At 35.8% G+C, this 20,142-nt stretch overlaps 1 protein-coding gene across 1 annotated transcript in view; it reads right to left on the reverse strand.

The window, feature by feature from the left end:
- Naaladl2 (N-acetylated alpha-linked acidic dipeptidase like 2) overlaps window positions 1–20,142 on the reverse strand; it is an 808,912-nt gene that overhangs the window by 174,508 nt on the left and 614,262 nt on the right. The window contains 1 exon segment of the mRNA XM_034499893.2: window positions 12,711–12,857. Within this exon segment, the coding sequence (XP_034355784.2) occupies window positions 12,711–12,857 (147 nt within the window).

Here is a 20,142-nt window from a genome sequence, read left to right on the forward strand (position 1 = left end):
GATTGCAGCTGCATCTGAGGGAGTTCATTCAAGCATACCTCCCCTTCTGCACCAGGACTGATTATCTCAGCTGTACAGACACATGGGCTCTAAAGAATAGGCTTTAGTTCTTTTTCTATCATTTTTGAGATTGTAATATGATTCCAATATTTCCTTTCTCCCACTAAATTCCCTTGCATATCCCTGCTTAGTACTTTTCAAGCTCATATATAGGTGGATGCATATTCCTAAATATATAAGTATATCAGCTCATTGGGTATAGTGTTTCCTGTATGAATGTTTAGGGCTGATAATTTGTTATTAAATAATCTTCTCTGGGTGAGATTATGTGTCTTGTTTTCAGCCATTCTTTGGAACCTCTATAGTCTATTATTAAACCTGGCTGACTCCAAAGGTGAAATAGATGCTATTTCTAAAACTTTCCATACTTTTGATACCAAATCAATACACACAGATGTGTTCCTTCAGAGTCAAGTTAATCTAGGCATAAGAATTTAGCTTCCTTATGATCTAGACCATCAATATTCTCAATGATGTGGCCCATCTCTTCCAGAACCACCCTTCACATGAAGGGTTTATTTTATTTTGTTTTGTTGTTGTTGTTGCTGCTGCTTTTTTTACTTTGTATAATTCAAAAATCCAGGTGCATCTGGAGCTTGCTGATTCTTGGGTAGGCTAGCCAACCAATTAGCTCCAGGGATTTGCCTGTCTTTGGTCTCCAGATCTGGGATTACAAATTTGTATTGCCAAGCAAATTTTTGCATTATTACTTAGAATCTGAATTCTGGTCCAGACGTTTACATGGCAAGAACTTTACCCACTAAGCCATCTCCCTATCCCAGAGTTAACTTATTTTTTATAAACTTTTTCTTTACTGTTTGAGAATACATTCACATATATAAAGTACAGTGGTTAAATCCATCCCTCATTGGTTTCTCTCCAATTTTCCTCCCAATTTTATTTGCTCTTTTGTTTTTAAAACACAAGTGAATATGACTGGAAAGATGCCTCAGAGGTTAAGAGTTATGCTGCTATTCTACAGGACCATGGTTTGATTTGCGGAACCCACAGGGTGGTTCACACCTGACTGTGTCTCTAGTTTCAGGTGATTTATATCATTTTCTGGCATCTAAGGGCACCAGACATACATACAGACAAAACTCCCATTCAGATAAAATAATAGTATAAAAATAATTTAAAAGACAAAACAAAACAAAACAAAAGAACACTGCCTATTTGGTGATGCCTATGTATACAAAGAGGTATCTATAGTAGATGGATGAAAAAAAAATAAATTCTTTTACCCAATTTAATAGATTTAATAACAGGTCACATTTTTCCTAAAGAATAATGAACCCAACTTTCAAGATTCTATGATTATTGTCTCCATAAATGTCTGTAAATTGTTATTTTTTTCTATTAGTCTATCAGAAGGAATATGGGCTATGTAAAAATGTGTACTCACTACCCTATTATGTTCATATCAAGGTAGCTTCTGATATTATTGTGACCTTGTGAATTTTCTAAAATCATGAATTTATGGGAGTCTTCATGTCATTGATAGCCAATTGGGCCTGCACACCTAACCTTTGAAGCTGGCTCCAGCAAAGACACACACTACCTTAAATTTATCTTCAGTATTTTGCCACATCATACCTCTGAGTATAATCATTTAGTCATACTTGATAATTGATATCTGTCCTGGTTACTTTTAAAATAACTAGACACAAGCCAGAGTCAGTTGGGAAGATAGAAAGAATTGTATCAGGTTGGCAAGTGGTACCTTTTTTGATCATTGGGAAGATTGAGCTCACTATGAGTTCTGGGTGCTTGAATAAAGCAAATGAGCAAGCCTGTTACATTCCTCCATTGTTTCTGCTTCATTTACTGATTCTAGGTACCCAGCCTGCTTGAGTTCCTTCTGTAGCTTCCCTTTGTGATGGACTATGAACTACACAAAGAAGTAAACCCTTCCCCCACCCAAGTTAGTTTGTATCACAGCAATAAAGATACTAAAATAGTACACATGAGGCTTTGCTTTTGAGACTTTATATGCATAACAAAATCACTGCATGGTCAAATGCATTATACATAATGACATTAAATTTGTTCCTTGAATATATATATATACATATATATATATATATATATATATATATCTTTTGTCATACATTAAATGATGTCTACCTCACTAAAAATACATAACACAATGTAAATATATATATGTAGATTTGCATTGTATATTTTTGAAATATTGAGAAGAAAATAATATATATATATAAAATATTGATACTGATAGATCTTTAAAATATACCTTTGATACAATGTTAAATTTTCAAATGCTGATCCCAAGTATGACAGACTTGAGTACATCTTTCATAAATTACAAGTGTCTCAAAATAGGAAGGGCTGTGAAATTTATAATCCTCAGATAAGATTCATGAATAGAAAAAATAAAGCAACTATGTAGAGATTTAAAGATGAGAAAAGATCTTCAACATAGAAGTATAGTTTTTTCTTTTTTTCTCTTATTTTTTTCTACTTCCAGATACTACATAAACCCTGTACTGCAAAAAACTTAAAGCAGTCTTCCCTGATAGGAAAAACTAGGTCAGAATGATTTCGAGGCTAAAATTACTGAGAAGAGACTGCAGAAATCAAAATGCTTACAAATACTTTGTTCTCTTTCAGTGGAATTCACTCTATTCATTTAAAATCACAGAGACAGATGCACCATGAAAGAAGAACAAAGACAAGTGCCTCTATCATGAGACTTACATGGAGGCACGAACTTCCAGGGGAGGGTACAGAGATCTCTATGAAGCAATCAGCTTTGACTTTCATCTGATGATTTTGAACCCCTATGAGATTTCGTAAATGTGATTTCTCTTGTAGTTTTTACAAAAAAACATTTGCTTATCAGGAAAAAATGCACAAAATTGTAAGTTTCTATGAAATAGACTTGAAAGATCTACATTTATAGATGTACATGAAGTCTGGCTTTGGCCAGCCTGCTCTACAGAACAAGTTCCCAGATAGCTGAGGCTACATTGAGAAATCTTGTCAAAAGAGAGAGAGACACAGAGAGACAGAAAGATTAGAGAGAGAGAGAGAGAGAGAGAGAGAGAGAGAGAGAGAGAGAGAGAGAGAGAGAATAAGTATATATGATTGATAGAGGCCAGATAATTTGTGACTGAATGCTAAGTAATGGGTGACCTTGATTAAGATCCTTAAATCCACTGTGCAGAGTTGTCTAATATTTAAAGACATAGTGATCCTACTATGATCCAAACTAATCTTCAAAGATTAGTTTGAGGACAATAAATAAACTTGAGCATATGTGTAAATGATTTAGAAGACAACGATATCTGGAACAAATGTTATTATTAGTGTTTAAGAAATATAATTTATTTAATATTACTTTGACTCTACTACTGAATTCTTCATAAGATCTCTACTTAGCCAATAGGATGAGCCTTCTCTTTATTGGTTAATTAATTAGAAAGCTGGATCAAATGACAGAAAAATGAACATATATTATATCTGAAAAGCTCTGATTGTATACTTATCAGCCAGGCTTTTGATATAATATTTTTTAAAAATTGGGGATTTTTAGAGAAACCAACTTAGAATATATTCTATTACAACTAATTTCTCTAAATTTTAGAATTGCATCTTTCCATACTACTTTCTTACTAGTGTTATGTCACCTTTTATAATGACAGCAATAGAGATTATGCAAGTAGTTTTCTATATTCATGTTTTGTAACTTTTAGCCAAAATATGTTATGAACAAACTACTTATGTAGCAGCATAGACATCGGGCAAGCATAACCCTGAACCATAGTGAACGCAGGGATGCCGAACCTCAGACAGCATCTCACATGCAAAATGTCTTGGCTTCCTTTTCTGTTATTGATAAAATAGCTGAGAAAATGAGCTCCTAGTGTAAATTGTAGAGGACAAAAATGTCTTGTACTTATAGACAAGCACTGGAGAAACCAAGAAAGTTAAACATCCAGCTTACCTCTTCAATGGAATAAGGTGCTCAGTTGCTCTGCCTGAAATGCCAGGAACATTGGGGTTTTACAACCTGGTGATCCTTTACTATCCAAGAAGACAGGCTCTGCCCTATCTCCCAGAATTTACTTATCTTATACAATATCTTTCCTTTTCCCTTAAAAGCTTGAGCATTACTTTTAGACCATAAAACCCATCCTTATGAGTGATGTCACTTGTGCTTCAAGAGCCTATGTGACATCTATGTTATCTTAGGTCCAGGACCATCCTGACTCTCACAGGCATTATAATTACCTCAGTAATTCTCACTAGACTCTTATCTACAGCATTGTTTCTAACTCAACAAGAAACTATTTTAAGTATGAAGCTGTATATACTTTGCTAAGTACTTCAATATAAATATATCTTAAGCTTTGTTACATGCATGGGGCTAGTTATTTGTTATCAGAATTTTTAAAATACTGTGCTGTTCTCAAATATGGCTAAAGTAAAATGATCTGGGCCATACTCTACAAGTCCTGGTCCAGTGCCAGTTAGAATAACATCTCCTATGGAGTTTCATTCTGCCTTCACCCTGATCATTCTTCCCCTGCCTACAAAGGAGTCACCACAAAAAAGAGAATAATTTAATTTAAATAAGAGTTCACAGTAATGTCATAATAGGAGGTCATGGTGAAAGGAATTTGAAGTAATTGGTCACATCATATCCACAATCAAGATACAGAAAGCAGTGAACACTTGCTGATGCTCCATTTGATCCATTCAGAAACCCACAAACAAATAAGTTCATTTTTTTCTCCCTCATTTAACATAATCAAGAGACCATCCCATGGGCATAGCCAGAGACTTATCTGCTTGGTGATACTGTGTCTCATCAAGCTAATAATTACCACTAACCATAATAGTGAGTGTCCCTCATCTGTGAGTACGGGCCATTATGCTTTGAAGGAATCAAAACTGTCAGTAAACCCTGCTTTAAGATAACTTTTATTGTACTTAGTTTACCTGGGTGGATATATTTCTCAGTTCCAATCTATATTACTATTGCATGTAGGGAAGAAACCTTTCCTCTATGTTTAGGTTTTATATAATTCAAACTTCTGCCATACTACCAATGTTATAAAAAGTGCATAAAATTGCTGACTAGAAAATGCATACATTTAAATTAACATATATCTAAACAAATCATAATAAACTTGCCATGTATTATGAAGTTGAATATTGGCAAACCATTATGTTGCCTACCATTAAACTCACTTTAATATTGCTATAAATTTTCATTATGTACCTATAATCCCTCATAAAAGGGCTGATCATTATACATATCAACTACCCTACATACCATTGGAGTTAAAATATAGTGCCTATGATATATATTTTGATCTGATTATGACAGTCATCAAGAATAAATGTTCATATTTTGAATTCCAAAAAAGACAAGCATATGGGAAAACTGTCCTCCTTGCAGCCATCTGGAAATATTAAGCAATTTGAAGCTAGTTTTGAATTATCCATTTGAGTCCTAAGAGTTTTTCTATTCTTTGTTTTTCTCCCAATATTTGTCTCATATTTCAATTTCTTGTGTTTACTCCTCAGGCTCTTGGAAGCACACGGAAACTTTAATAGCACTCCCTGTGTGACAGCCATTTCATATATTGTGCAATCAAACTCGCCCAGCCTGCTCTGTAACTGTTGATTTGTTGATTGGAGTTTAACCCTCTCTTCTAAAAAATATCTCTATGAGGCAGAATGCTTGGTAGAGTATCTGTATATGACAGTGTTTTATTTTCTACTTCATGTTTTTTGTCAGATGAGCAGGATGACAATGCCCAGAGATGACCAGAGAAGACACGCATAGGTTTATACTGAAGCATAGCTCATATTTTTGAATGAGGCGAAGCTGAACACTTATTGTGCATTGTACAATACAAAGTAGGCCAGCTTAGTCAAGTCAGTTTTCCCACACTATGGTTCTACCAGACCAGAGGCTTTCAGGTCTCCCTATGAGCTGAGTTCTTTCAAGATGACATTTTCTTTCTCTCATTTTTACACTTTATTCAGAAGTTCCAGGAAGTTCATCACCATTAACTCATTACACACAGAAATTAACATCTAGGGAGCTAACATTTTTTAGTATAAAGGTGATATATATATATATATATATATATATATATATATATATATGATAAGTATTAGTGAAAAAAAATTTTACTCATTTGTACCAAGACAAGATACTACAAAGAAATAAATGCAGGACTTGCTGATAATAGTTCTACTTTCTATTAAAATATAATGATAACATTTATAAAAATGTAAGACAATGTCATTCTCCTCAATATCATGTTTTTGTTTTTTTATTTTTATGTGTTTATACAGGTATTTACAGAACTGCATGTGTTAATGCATGTGCACATGGAGTGTGTGCTTATATAGACATGTGCACAGGAGTGCATGTTTTAATGCATATGTACATGGAGTGTGTGCTTATAACGACACGTGTACAGGACTGTGTGCATTAATGCATGTTCACATAGAATGTGTGCTTAGACAGACATGTATACAGGACTGCATGTGTTATTGCATCTGCACATGTAATGCACACTCATGTGGGAGCCACAAAGTCACATTTCATGTCATTCCTCACATGTAATTTCCCTTATATTGAGACAAAAATCTCCTATGGAGACATGTGGATTTACTGGATTAAGTAAGGCTGTCTGCCTAGTGAGCTCCCAGGGTACTTGTGTCTCTGTCTTCCCAGCGCCATGATTATAAATGGACACTACCCCTCCCAGATTTTTCTTGCTATAGAGCATTACACTCAGGTCCCAATGCTTTTGGTACTCAATGGACCTAAGAACTAACTAGTTCTCCAGTACTTGATTAACTTCAAAAAAGCTCAGTTATGTCCAGTAACTCATAGTTAATTTTTAATAATAATTATGTAACACTTACATTAAAATGAATACATATTGGATCAATGATGACTAAAATATAGTATTAATAGTGTTTTATTTATTTATTTATTTATTTATTTATTTATTTATTTTGGTTTTTCGAGACAGGGTTTCTCTGTGTAGCTCTGGCTGTCCTGGAATTCACTCTGTAGACCAGGCTGGCCTCAAACTCAGAAATCTGCCTGCCTCTGTCTCCCAAGTGCTGGGATTAAAGGCGTGTGCTACCACTGCCCAGATAATAATGTATTATTTATAAAAGCAAAAGTTATAATGAGGAAGGATTTTTAGAGTCTGTAGATGGTGTATATTAGTGGACACAGTTGGAAACTCTTCTCTAGTAAAACAATTCTAATGGAAAATTAAAATACCATCTTCTTTGACATGATAGTATAAGTAGTTTTCCTAAAATAAATCATGATTATAAATAATTTGTGTGTGTTGAAGGGTGAAACAGGATTTCTCTGTATCATCTTGACATACCTGGAACTCATTCTGTAGACTAGGATGGCTTCAAAATCACAGAAATCAGCTTGCTTTTGCCTCCAAAATGTTGGGATTAAAGGCATGTGCCACCACCACCTGGCTGATTATGAATAATTACTTAAATATTAAAGACAGCTTTCTTCTTGTTTCCAATGAGAACGTATTTTTCTGTCACACATTGAAGCTCCATAAAATATTTACTAGTTAGGGTAGGATTGTTTCTATCAGATGATGCAAAATAACAGTAGAATATATGCAGGAAAAAATGCAGTTTTTAGTGATCTGGAATTTTGAACTAATTTTTGAATGGCAATCATTTTTTAATTTAACAATGATATGGCTGTGTTCAAAATAGAAAATATAGTAAAAGAATTAATTCTAATTTATATAAAAAACAGTTTCTTCAGCCCTTCCCCTAATTCTTCCATTGGGGTCCCTGTGTTCAGTCCTGGTTCAGAGTATCTGCATCTGTCTTAGTCAGGTTCTGGCAGAGCCTTTCAGAGGACATCCATAACAAACTCCTGTCTGCAAGCACATCTTAGCATCAGCAATAGTGTCAGGGTTTGTGGTATGTGGATGGAATGGATTGTATGGTAGGATGGTCTCTGGATGGCCTTTCCTTCAGTCTCTTCTCGATTTTTGTTTCTGCATTTCCTCTGGACAGGGACAATTCTGGGTTAAAAATTTTGAAACGGGTGGGTGGTCTTATCCCTCCAGTAGGAGCCATGTCTATCTATGAGAGCTGGTCTCTTCAGGTTCTATTTCACTGCTGTTGAGTATTTTGGTTAATGCCATCAAATATGCATTGGGTCCTGAGAACTTTTCACATCACAGGCATCTGGGACTTTCCATTCCTATAGGAAGAATGATAGTATTAACTAAATGGACCCCTCAGAGACCCCCAAGGTCTAAACCAACAGCCAGATAATATATGGTTAGACTATGGCTCCTGCTATATATGTAGCAGAGGAGTGCCTCATCTGGCATCAGTGGGAGGGGAGGCCCTTGGTGCTGTGGAGGGTTATTGCCTCAGAGAATGGGGATGCCAGTGGAATGAGGTGGGAGTGGATGGGTGGGTGGGGGAGCACCCTTTTAGATGTAAAAAAAAGGGGGATGAGTGGGGGACTCTGGGGCATTTCTGGAGGAGAGACCAGAAAGAGGGATAACAATTAAAATGTAAATAAATAAAATAATTAATAAAAATTCAAAAGGAAGAAAAACAGTTCCTCTGATCAAAATCAAGCAAAAAATATGCTAATTGATATCCTGCTTTAAATGATTTTACTACTCCTTTTTTTTGGGGTTATATGCAGAAATTAATTCTCATCTTTGCCCCATAAATTTTACTCATTGTTAAAGTTCATACAGGCACATATGTAAATATATATATATATATACATATATATATATATATATATATATATGTATATATATATATATATTTAAAAGTCAGATTCATAATAAAATCATTTAGCTTTTAAGAAAATTAATGTATCTCACAGTGCCTTTGACAGTTAAATTTCTATCTATATCTTACTAAATGATGTTGAAACAATTACATGACTCTCACTGTTTAAACTATAATACCCTTTTATCTAATTATTATCTAAAGGTTAAGTCCTGAATTATAGTGGTAAATTGGTCTTCAAATGACACGTTTCAAGTAGGAGTACAGGAACCATAAGATTAAATGGCAGGAGGAAGCAGAGCTTCAATTTGTGGTATAAAATTTGGTGAGCATAAATGATCAGATGATACACTAAGGAAGAGAGATCCTCTGACATGCTTTGCAGAGAATAAATATACTGATCTAGAACCAAAATTATGTCAAACAGGTGGGAAATGACAGAAGCAATAAGACTTGGACCGTCATTTGTCATAAATACTACACCCTTAATTGGAGAGCATCTGTCTTTTCATTTCCTTATGGCTGTCTCTACCGTCTATTTAAACTGTGCAGAACACCTCCTAACAGGTGTAAGAGTGTTTATGAATTTAAAACATTATTTAAGTGAAGCTAAAAACCAGAGATGTTTCAATTAATAGGGCAATATCTTATAAGAAGAAATCATACTGCAATTCAACAAATTGGTCAATCATGTACATTTGTGAGCGTTAGTTACTGGGAAGTTGAAGATGCAAAAGAAAGGCAAAGATGAATGATGCTTTAAGCAATTTTGGAGAAGAGTTTTAGCTGAGACTATAGATAATGTGAAGAATTGGACATACACATTTTTAAACTGTTGGATTATGTTTAATAGACTACTAATGATATCCTACATATGTAACAAATTATCCCTTTACAATAGCTTATAATTCTACAGTTCATATTTTTACATGGCTTAATTGATGAAGTTAAATGTAAAGAGGTCTCCTGTATCCATGGTCTTGGTTTTCACCAGTTCAGTTAACCATAGTAAACTTTGGTCCAAAAATACTAAGTGGGAAGTTTGAGAACTAAACAATAAACTTTAAGTTGTCTGATGCTCTTGTAGCATGATGAAATCAGAGACTCCAGCCTGCCCAGTGGATCTGTGTTTTCTTTGTCATGTTTTAGTTACTGGGTATGGTATTGACTGCACTGTTACTGCAGTACATGTATTCATGTGACCCTCCTTTACTGACAAACAGTCCCCAATAGCAAAAGTAGCAACAACAGAATCCTTATATACTACATTGTTACAATTATTCTATTTTATTCTTCATCATTATTAATCTTTTTGTTTGTTTGTTTAAGAATTTATCTTAATTTTAGGTTTATACACATAAGAAATCAGTGTTTATAGTGCAGTTAAACAATTTCAGTGGTCAGACCGGTCTTGTAGCATATTCTAAGAGGAGTCTGGGATAACAGATACATAATCTGTTTACTACATGGGTTAATATGTTGTCATAAACCCTAGAAATTATATTTGAGATAATATCTTTAAAACATGAATACAGTCCTATTCAGCTTACTTAAAACATGGAGATTTTAGACACACCAGAAGAAGGCATCAGATTCCATTACAGATGGTTGTGAGCCACCATGTGGTTGCTGGGAATTGAACTCAGAACCTGTGGAAGAGCAGTCAGTATTCTTAACCACTGAGCCATCTCTGCAGCCCAAAACATGGAGATTTTAAAGTGGAAAAAAATTATAGAATTATTTATTTAGGCTTTTACTCAAAAATACTTTATTGATAATGAGTTCATTTATAACAGGGATTAATCTGGTAATGGAAATGACAAACAAAACATATTGATGAACCAAATCCCATTGCTTTCTTGGTGTGCTAGTAGAAAACATGTGTTTAGAATCAGCCAGACATGAGGTTGGTTTCCCTTTTGGCTATTCTGTATATTCGTGACCTTGTTACAGATACTTCACTTAAAATTTTATCTCATCCCTATGAATTGGATTAACTTATTGTCGGTAATTTTTAATTAGTTTAGATATACTATACAACATAGCACTGTAAATTCTTAGTAAATTATAACATTGGTTGTTCATGCATCACTGTGACCTAATATTGGACAGAAAGAACATACGTAAAGGAAGATTTTTTTTTTCTCACAGATTTAGAGGTATTGCAATCTATAAAATCAGGGAAGGTACCAAAAAGTTGATGGTGGTAGCAACTTACTGTAGAGAGTCTTTACAAGTTAACAGGACAAGAAGCCAAGAGAGGGTACAAACAGTTAAAGTACCATTCTGCTCCCAGTGTTCCTATCAAACTAGATCTCCTAAGGACTACATAGCCTTCATATTAGTGCCACAAGCTGACTGTGACAAACTGTGAGAAACATGAGCCTGTGGAGGAAATTGCAATTCAAATGATAATATGGAAAATATTTTGTGTCACTTTTCTTTTCTCATCTCTTTTAGATACAGGTATGGGGGACATAGGCACAAGGGACTTGAAAATGAAAGATCTTAAGAAACAGAGTTTCTGCATCTCAACCCCTGAGGATATTTCTCTAATGACTACATGTGAAAATTATATTTTGAAAGCCAAGAAAATTTGTGACAAGGCTCTAATTTCCTTGACTATTTTAGTAATTGGTATAGTAAAATATTTTAATATCCTTCATGAAGCTTTTCAATATTTATAATCCCCCTTAATAGCTGTGTACAAGTATTTATGATAGGTTAACCCAGAAAGTAAAGGTTAATATCTGTTCTTTTGAGAGTTCAACACAAAATTATCTCATCATAAGCAATATTGTTTTGTAAGGGACAAATCTATTTTTAAAAGTTCTACCCACTACAACAACACGAACAAGGTCATTTGTCATTAAAGCATGGGGGACTTTCTACTAATTACTTTTGTATAAACAAATGTAATAAAAATATTTGGAATGTTAGAGTTAGGTATTTTTAAAATATAGTTTGGAAAAACTGCTTGGCTCCCTCAGAGTGAGGCAGTTTTATAAGTGATGTGGGCTTCAGAAGTTCCTCAGTGATGAGAGCATCCCCTTGGGACTTCATTACACCCTCTTCCAAATTGGCTTCCTTTCATCTGTTAGGATTCCGCATAGCTAGAGGTGAGACTCTACAAACACAATATAAATGCTCTTCCTGGACATATCCATGCTGAAGGACCAAAGTACACTTCCCTCTTTCAGTCATTAGATTGTCAATGTAATAATTTTCTGAAGCAGAATACTCTGGAACCTCTCACAGGCACATGAACTATGTGTGCAAAAAGGTTTAGATTTACCTGGAAGTAGTTTACTGTGACAAATTCTGAGAAATATTGAAGAACTCAGGTCCATAAGAGAGGACCAGGGTTAATTAAAGTGAATCATGCTTTTGTGTCATTGTTTCTGGAAAAGGTTTTCAGGCAGGCAAACTATTGATAAACTTAGAAGAGCTTAACCCACAAGACTCACATAACACAGAGCACATGAGCTGCATTTTCCCCTGGGCAAGGTGAGGAGAATTTTCTGCATGTGCCTTGTGTTTATTTTTTGAACACTGAAGACTACAATCCTGTTTTTATGTTAATCCAACAACTGACGTTTCTTCTTGGGAAGCTCTCTCTGAAAACGTAACAGTGTAAATCTTTCTAAACTGAATTGAACATTCTTTAAAAGGCTGGCTTTTCAAATAGGCTTACAAAGACTTGAAAAACAAGATGACTTCACAATAAAGCCCCTCCCAACAGTGACCTATTTTGTATGAAAGATGAATACAAACTTCTGTTAAAAAGAAATCTGAACATCTGCTTCATGTGGTGAACACTGTACATGTTTAAGAACAATTACCTCTAATGTTCTGATGTCCTCATAAGCAAACTGCACAGTTGGAACTCCAAGATGGTTGATGAAATAATCAGCATCACCTTGTATCTGCACAGAGCTGACATTGGCTCCTGGGCACTGAGCTCTTGGCATACAGTTGAACTTATTTTTCTGAAAAGCATAATTTAAATAATGTTAACATACACTCATGCTTCCCAGAATTTTAAGTTAGTGTCACTCAAAATGTGAGCCAAGGACCAGAGAACAAATCAATACCAACACGGTTATATGTTTAAAATGCACATGGTTAGTCATGTACTAACAGGACCATTTGAAGGTAGAAGGAGAAATCTCTCCCCATTGTGTGTGTGTGTGTGTGTGTGTGTGTGTGTGTGTGTGATTCAGAAGCTAACAGCAATATAGCATTAAGACAAGAGAAGGTGACTCCTATCCCTAGGCACTGGAGACACACACAGAAAGACATACACAATGTTAAAGCACTGTTGGAATTTGAAATCACTACTAGGGTTCATAATAAAAATTTTAACAATAAATTATCAGCCCCATGACATTCATTTTTCATGTAAACAAGCAAGCATGTTGTGAATTGAACCATTTAACTCCTTAATTAGCAGCTATTGAACAGTTTCTCTCTTGCAGCCTGAAATGCTTTAAGCAAAATGTCTGTAAGTCAACCTGCCAGCTCTATTTGCTTTATGCCAACACCCGTAATGCCTCCAAACAACTACACAAAAGGTGGAAGCTGATTGTCATGGCGCTCCAATGCGCAGCCTCAGTGAAGATTGTCAGAGACTGTTGATAGCTGATTTTCAATCACAAGCTTCAAAGAATTGTTTCCACCTTCACCAGTGACTGGTCACTTGACCAGAGGTAGAGAGTTTCTGTAGTGCAATGATGACTATGACTCCTACTAAAGTGAGAGTCAGTGATTGGTTCAAAATACAAGCTGTGGTGACTGTGATTGGCATTAAGTGATAATGGTATAATTGGACCAGGCAAGTACTTATGATTAGTCTAAGTTAAGTGACCAAATGGTTGAGATTGGTCCAAATACCACCAGTTATCATCATTTTGGCAAGATGGAGATTTGAGATACACTTTCCTGAGCTGTGTATCTCCTGAATTACATAGGCCTATTTCTTTCTTTGTAGTAGTCTTTTCTTGACAACTTTTCGTAACATGAGGTGAGACAAAATAGTTAACAAAAAATACATAAGAAACAGCATGGGAAATAGCAGAGATGGAGACTGACTATCATGGTGGCTGCTTGCAAGAATATTATAGTCATCCTGACTACAGACCTGATCCCATGGGTTCAAGTACTGCACAGGTTGTGTGGACCTGGTGATGCTGTGATCCAAGGCTCAAGAATACACAAGCTTCTATACTCTACCATGCTCTCAAGCATCAGGCTCTGGCTTCAGACTCTGAACCCTGACAAACTATTGTTGGATTGTTGAAGATGTTCTGATGTCTGATTCACACTTTGGAAATCTCGAAAGGACAAAGGCAGCTCCTCCATCTGTAGAGATCTCAGTGCTGTAGTTATTTCTCAGACTCTCAGTATATATGGGAGACATCCCCTAGCTAGGTCATCAGACACTTCAAGAGCCATAGTCTATAAACTATAAGAGGAAGAAACAATCTGTCATACTCACAGAAGTCTAAGCTAACCTTGTCAACAGAGGGTTTCTTTTACTCAATGAAAGAGAACCAATTAAACTGAATATAGGTAAGGTGCACATCAGAAACATTTACAATCCAGGGTCAACACCAACATGAGCCATGAGACAAGAGCTCACAGGGTACACTGACTTTGTGTCCAACTTATAGTGATAGTTTTTATGTTACAGGAGACCTAAAGTTTGCTCCAATAGTTCTTTTTTCCCCATTTTCTCTACTTTCATTTTCTTATAGGTCTGCTGTATCCTTTTTACTGTAATTTTGCAGCATTTTTATTTTTTCATGTTGTTAAAAATGTATTTACTTTCATACTTTTCCTGAATTTTTACTTGCTTTTCAGTATTATATCATTTTAATTTAGTTTTCTTGCTATTAGTTTTTATTTAATCTCATTATTTTTAATATTCGTGATTTTGTTTATATTTTGGTATGTATTAATTATTTTCCAAACTTTATCATTACTATAAAATACTTTTGCTATTAGTTTTCTATATCATGAATTTTTCCTAATATCTTGCTCTTTCACATTCTACTCTATAATGTTATCCTTGACTCCTCTTCATTTTCCTTTAATTTATGTAACATTTTCTGTGTTCCAGTTTTCCTTTCTCTGCTTCCTTAATTCTTTCACTATTCCTACCTTTACACACACACATACAAATATATAGAAAGCTCAATAACAATTTCATAGCTTAGCATATATGTCTTATTTTCAATTTTATAGCCATTAAAAATAAGTTAGAGAAGCTTAATTGATTTAATTTTAAATATATCTGTATTTTATGTTTTGCCATTGTTGGAACCCCAGAACCTTACTGGACAGCAGGAATTCAGCTCTGTTCCCAGGCCCTGGTTCTTCTCATTTAGCTTCAGCCCTCCAACAACCCATTCCACAGAGAGGTCTCAGGACAGGCCTCAGGCCCTAGACTAATGAGGTACCTGAAGGCCAGAGGGTGGAGCCAATTAAACATTCTTCCCCAGCCCCTCCCTCCTCTCTCCCTCTCTATTTAACTCAGGTCTGCCCTAGGTTTCAGGGGGGATGCATCCAGATCCATCCACCATCCTCAACGACATTAAAGCCTGTAAAAATCCATGGACTTTCTTTTGTTATTGGGTCTGCGCCATGAGGAGCCATGGACAGGCCTTTAGTGAGCCACCACAATGCCTAACTTTGCCATGGAGGAACCCTCTTTGTGATTCTCCAGCCACTACCCACAGGCCACTGTGATAAATGCCATGCTTGGGGTCCCAGTTGGGCAGATAGTGCCAAGTGCTAGATCATATGCCTGGAGGTTATGGAGGTCCTGCCCTCAGAAACACTACCCAACTGCATGATCACTCTGATTCTGGGCAAAAACAAATTGTCTGAGATGTCTTAGTAATAATTCAGTATTTTTGGTGTTTCAGAAACTTTGAGCCAGATGATTCATTGCAATAATTATTTAAAAGTAAAAGAGTTTGGGCAAAATAATATATTCTGTAACACACTGAATCTTCCAACACCACTTTAATAAATAACTGTGCAATGGAGAGATCAGAAAGATGGTGAAATACAGTGAAACTTGTGGCATTGTGAAGTGGCACTACAGATGCGGTAATGAAAGTACGGGGTCATGGCTACAGTATACAAAGAAACATTTCATTCTGATTACAGATATGCTATCTAACTGCACAATCAGTCTGGCCCTGAGTAACATGATATCCAAGGTGAATAATGGCTCATTTTTGGGTTAAGTTTTCTCGAGAGACTTCCATGGTCTGTTCTGCCACCAAGAGACATGTTGATGCCCATGTGATGTGCTCTTAATGGAAACCATGTTAATATCTGTGATCTGTGATGCTGATGGAACCATGTTGATAATCATGATGATGACCATAATCCAGACTGCTGTGATAATCCAGATACTATGTGAAAATCCATGATCCATTTTCCAATAGCTCCTACAGGTAAGAAGTGCTTCTGCAGTGGTATGGCTAAGTACAGGCTCATAGCCAAGAGAGGGAGACATTGAAAGCTCTTGTGACAACCGTTCCACCCCCAGAAACAGTACAAAGAGAAAATTATTGAAGAGGATACTTAAAAATCGTGAAAAATATGCTAAACTGTAGTTCTATTCCACTGATGGTTTCTGGTGGGACTGGGGTGGGGAAGGACTGAGTTGTGTTTAAGAGTCTGGCCACTGGGAAATTTGACCTTATATCAATGACAATATGGGCAATAGGAATTGGACTTGGTAGGTTTGTGGGAGGGTGGAACAAGGTTGGAAGGTAGACCTGGGAAGAATAGGAACAAAGAATGATTTGGGTGCATTGTATGAAATTCTCAAATAATTAATTAAGATCTTATGTTGGGAGGGAATAAACAAACAAACAACAAAGCAACGTGACATGACTTCTGCAAAAGTCAGTGACTGTTCAACTCAGAGCTCAAAAGTAACAGTGCAGGTAAAACGATTGGTAACTTTTCAACAATGCACTAGGGAAAATTATCGAGGACCTCAAAGAGGATACCATCAAGGAAATGAGTTAAAGTCACCATGTGGAGAGGAAATGTCAGTGCGAAAGGAAAACCTCAGAAAAGTAGGTGAATAAATGAGGAATATACATGAAAAAGTCAACAGCATGAACAGCATGGAAGAAAACTTAGTAAGCTAAGTGGAATTTAAAGAGAAAAAAGAAATCTTAGAAATGAAATGTAATTGAAGGAATCAAATATAATCATATGGGAAAGTATCACTTGTTACTCTTGATCAAACAGTAGAAAAAATAAAAATATAGACAACAGTAAAGAACATTAAACATTCAAATTTTATTAATGAAAAGAAATGAGGGATTGAATCCTCGTGAAGAGCTTGCTCAGTGTGGCTAAAGCCTGACTATTATCCCTGATACAACATAAGCCTGGTGTGGTAGTCAAATAATACCTGTAATCCCACAGTTGAGTGGAGGATGGTCAGAAGTCAAGGCTATCCTATGCTATGCAAAGAGTCTGAGGTTATCCTATAAGATACCACCTGGAAAAAAAAGCATAGCCAAATGGGACACGTATAATCAAGGTAACAAGAAATCATGGGGTAATATCAGAAACTTAGGTAAAATCTAAAGCCATACAGAATCCAGTCAATGAAATAATTTCATGATATTTTCAAAAACCCAGAAGAAGGACTACATATCTAAACACAAGACACATTTAGAATCATATCTAGATATGGCCACATTCCCATGACATATACACTCAAATGTCAAAAATATAAAGCAAATAAACACCATTAAAAGCTATAAAGAAAAAGCACAAAATTGCCTATAAAGGTATGCATGTCAGAATAATATAGACCCCTTATCAAGTAACCTTCAAACCAAGAACTATGAATGATATATTTCAAACCCTGTAAGTAAATATATGCCAACCCAGATTGCTATATCCAGATGAGCTGTCTCTTAAACTTGACAGAAAAAATATTTCAAGACAAACAAAAACTGAGACAGTTCCTGACTACCAAGCTAGCAATACAGAATAAACTGTGACAGTGCTAGTCATGAGGAGTACAAGAAAGAGAAGATTTCATGACAGTAACAGATGAACAAAGAAGCCCTGGAAAGGAACTCATCAGTACCAACACAGTGGACCATCTAATCCCAATATTAGTAGTGGAGAAATTAAAGCAATATCCCAATCAATTAGAAAACAACTACCAAAATTTTACGGAATATTAAGCATCTCTTAAGAATAACCTTGAGTGTAAAGCTTCTCAGTGTGCCAACAAACAACCAGCCATCTATTGTCTGAAAGAAGAAAGAAACCTTCAGTAGTGAAGATTTCCTCAGACTGATAGTTAAATTATATAAAATAATATATTAAGTATATAGGAGGTTAAAACAAGCTGGATATTAGCTATTCTGGTACCAGATAGCTAAAAATTAGTCATAAATAACCATTACATATCACTAGGGTGAAAAATTAATCAAGACGCTCTCCCAAGGCCAGTGAGATAATGTAGCTCAACAGGTAAGAGAACCTATTGCCAAGTCTGGTGACAAGATTTAATCTATAGAATCTACATGGAGTGAGGAGAGAACTGACTCCTTCACGTCGTATTCTGAATTCCATACATGAGCTATGTAATGTTCACACCCACACACGTAAACACATACACATACACACAAATAGAAAATAAATGTAAATACTTTTTAAAGAAGATCTAATAAATATGTGTGTGTGTATGTGTGTGTGGGGGGGGGGTGGGTGTGTGTGTACATACATACATACATACATACATACATACATACTGTTCGATGAGGTATCTTAGAACAAATTCCAGTGACATTCAGGAAGTCATTTAGAGTATTTTGAAAACTTGTATTCAAAGATATTAGAATATCCAGAAGAAATGGATGTATTTAAAGGAGAAGAAGAGGGGAAGGAAGAGGAGGAGCTAGGGGAGAGATGTAGGAGGATGGAGAACCATGCTTGTATCAGGAGAAGTCCTGGGTAACAACTTATATCTAGGTTAGTTAATTGAGAAACATCTCCAATTGTGTGGGCATCTTGTTATTGAACATTACCAAACATATAAAGCCCTTGATTAATCTTTAAGCGTTAGAGTCTCATTCATACTGAGCACTGTGTGGATGGTGGGATCATCTGGGCTAAGCCCAGCCTTGAGGAGACAGCATGGAAGATAGCCAGAGCCATCTTCCACTCTGGTGTCTCCTGGGTGGCAGGGCTGGTGTCTCTGGCTGCCTGAGCTGGAAATCTGAGCTGGTGCATTGAGCCGAGCAGTGGATACACCACCAGAGCTCGTGGCCACAGGCTTTGTCTAGACAGCAAGATGGCAGCTGACTGAGGACAAGCCAGATTGGGGCATGCCATTTTAAAATATTACCACAACAATGTTATCTTCCCCTTTATGTAAATTCATAAAATGTTAGTAATGGCCTATTCCAAACAACCCTTAACATTTTTTTTAAAATTACATCTTCTTTATCATCAGTCTTTCATTGTTCAGTGAGACAAAATGGCTCTGAAATGTAGAAAGTGTCTGGTGAGAGATTTTCATCATCTAAACAGTTTTATTTAGACATTCCATAACCCAACTCACAGTCACTAAGAGTTCACGACTCTTCACTGGAAACTATCATCCATGACTGGAAACTTAGCTCAGTAGTGTTAGAATGACAACACCATACCCATGAGCAAGCATAGACAATAATAGGAAGGGAGAGTGGAGGGAAGGAGAGAGAGAGAGAGAGAGAGAGAGAGAGAGAGAGAGAGAGAGAGAGAGAGAGAGAGAGAGAGAGAGAGAGAGAGAAACTAAGCCAAATTCTTAGATTTGACTCTAAGTCATGTATTTGCTAGGATTAGTTTTCCAAGTAACATTTTAGTAGATTATAGCTGATCCATACCATGTAATATAAAGGAATAGACTCAATGTTCACAAGTACTGGTATCTCTGAGGAAAGTAAAAAAAAAATGTTATTCTCTTTATTTTACTATAAGTTAAGCAGCATGGGAAAAGGAAGGTTGCTAGCAAATTTGTGCAGGTCAATTAAGTTTTTAAATTTATTTACAAGGCTGAGTAAATTCTTATTAAGTATTTTATCTAAGGAGTTCAAAATGATCTAGATTTAATGTCTGATAACAAGCATTTTTATTCCAGCTCATAAAATAAGCAAGTTCAGGCAACAACCGTGTCTGTCACTTGTTTAATTTCTCTATGCAAGCCTGCTGAAGACCTGAAACAGTATCACCAGC

This window comes from Arvicanthis niloticus, chromosome 4 (assembly GCF_011762505.2).
Source record: "Arvicanthis niloticus isolate mArvNil1 chromosome 4, mArvNil1.pat.X, whole genome shotgun sequence".
NCBI lineage: Eukaryota > Metazoa > Chordata > Mammalia > Rodentia > Muridae > Arvicanthis > Arvicanthis niloticus.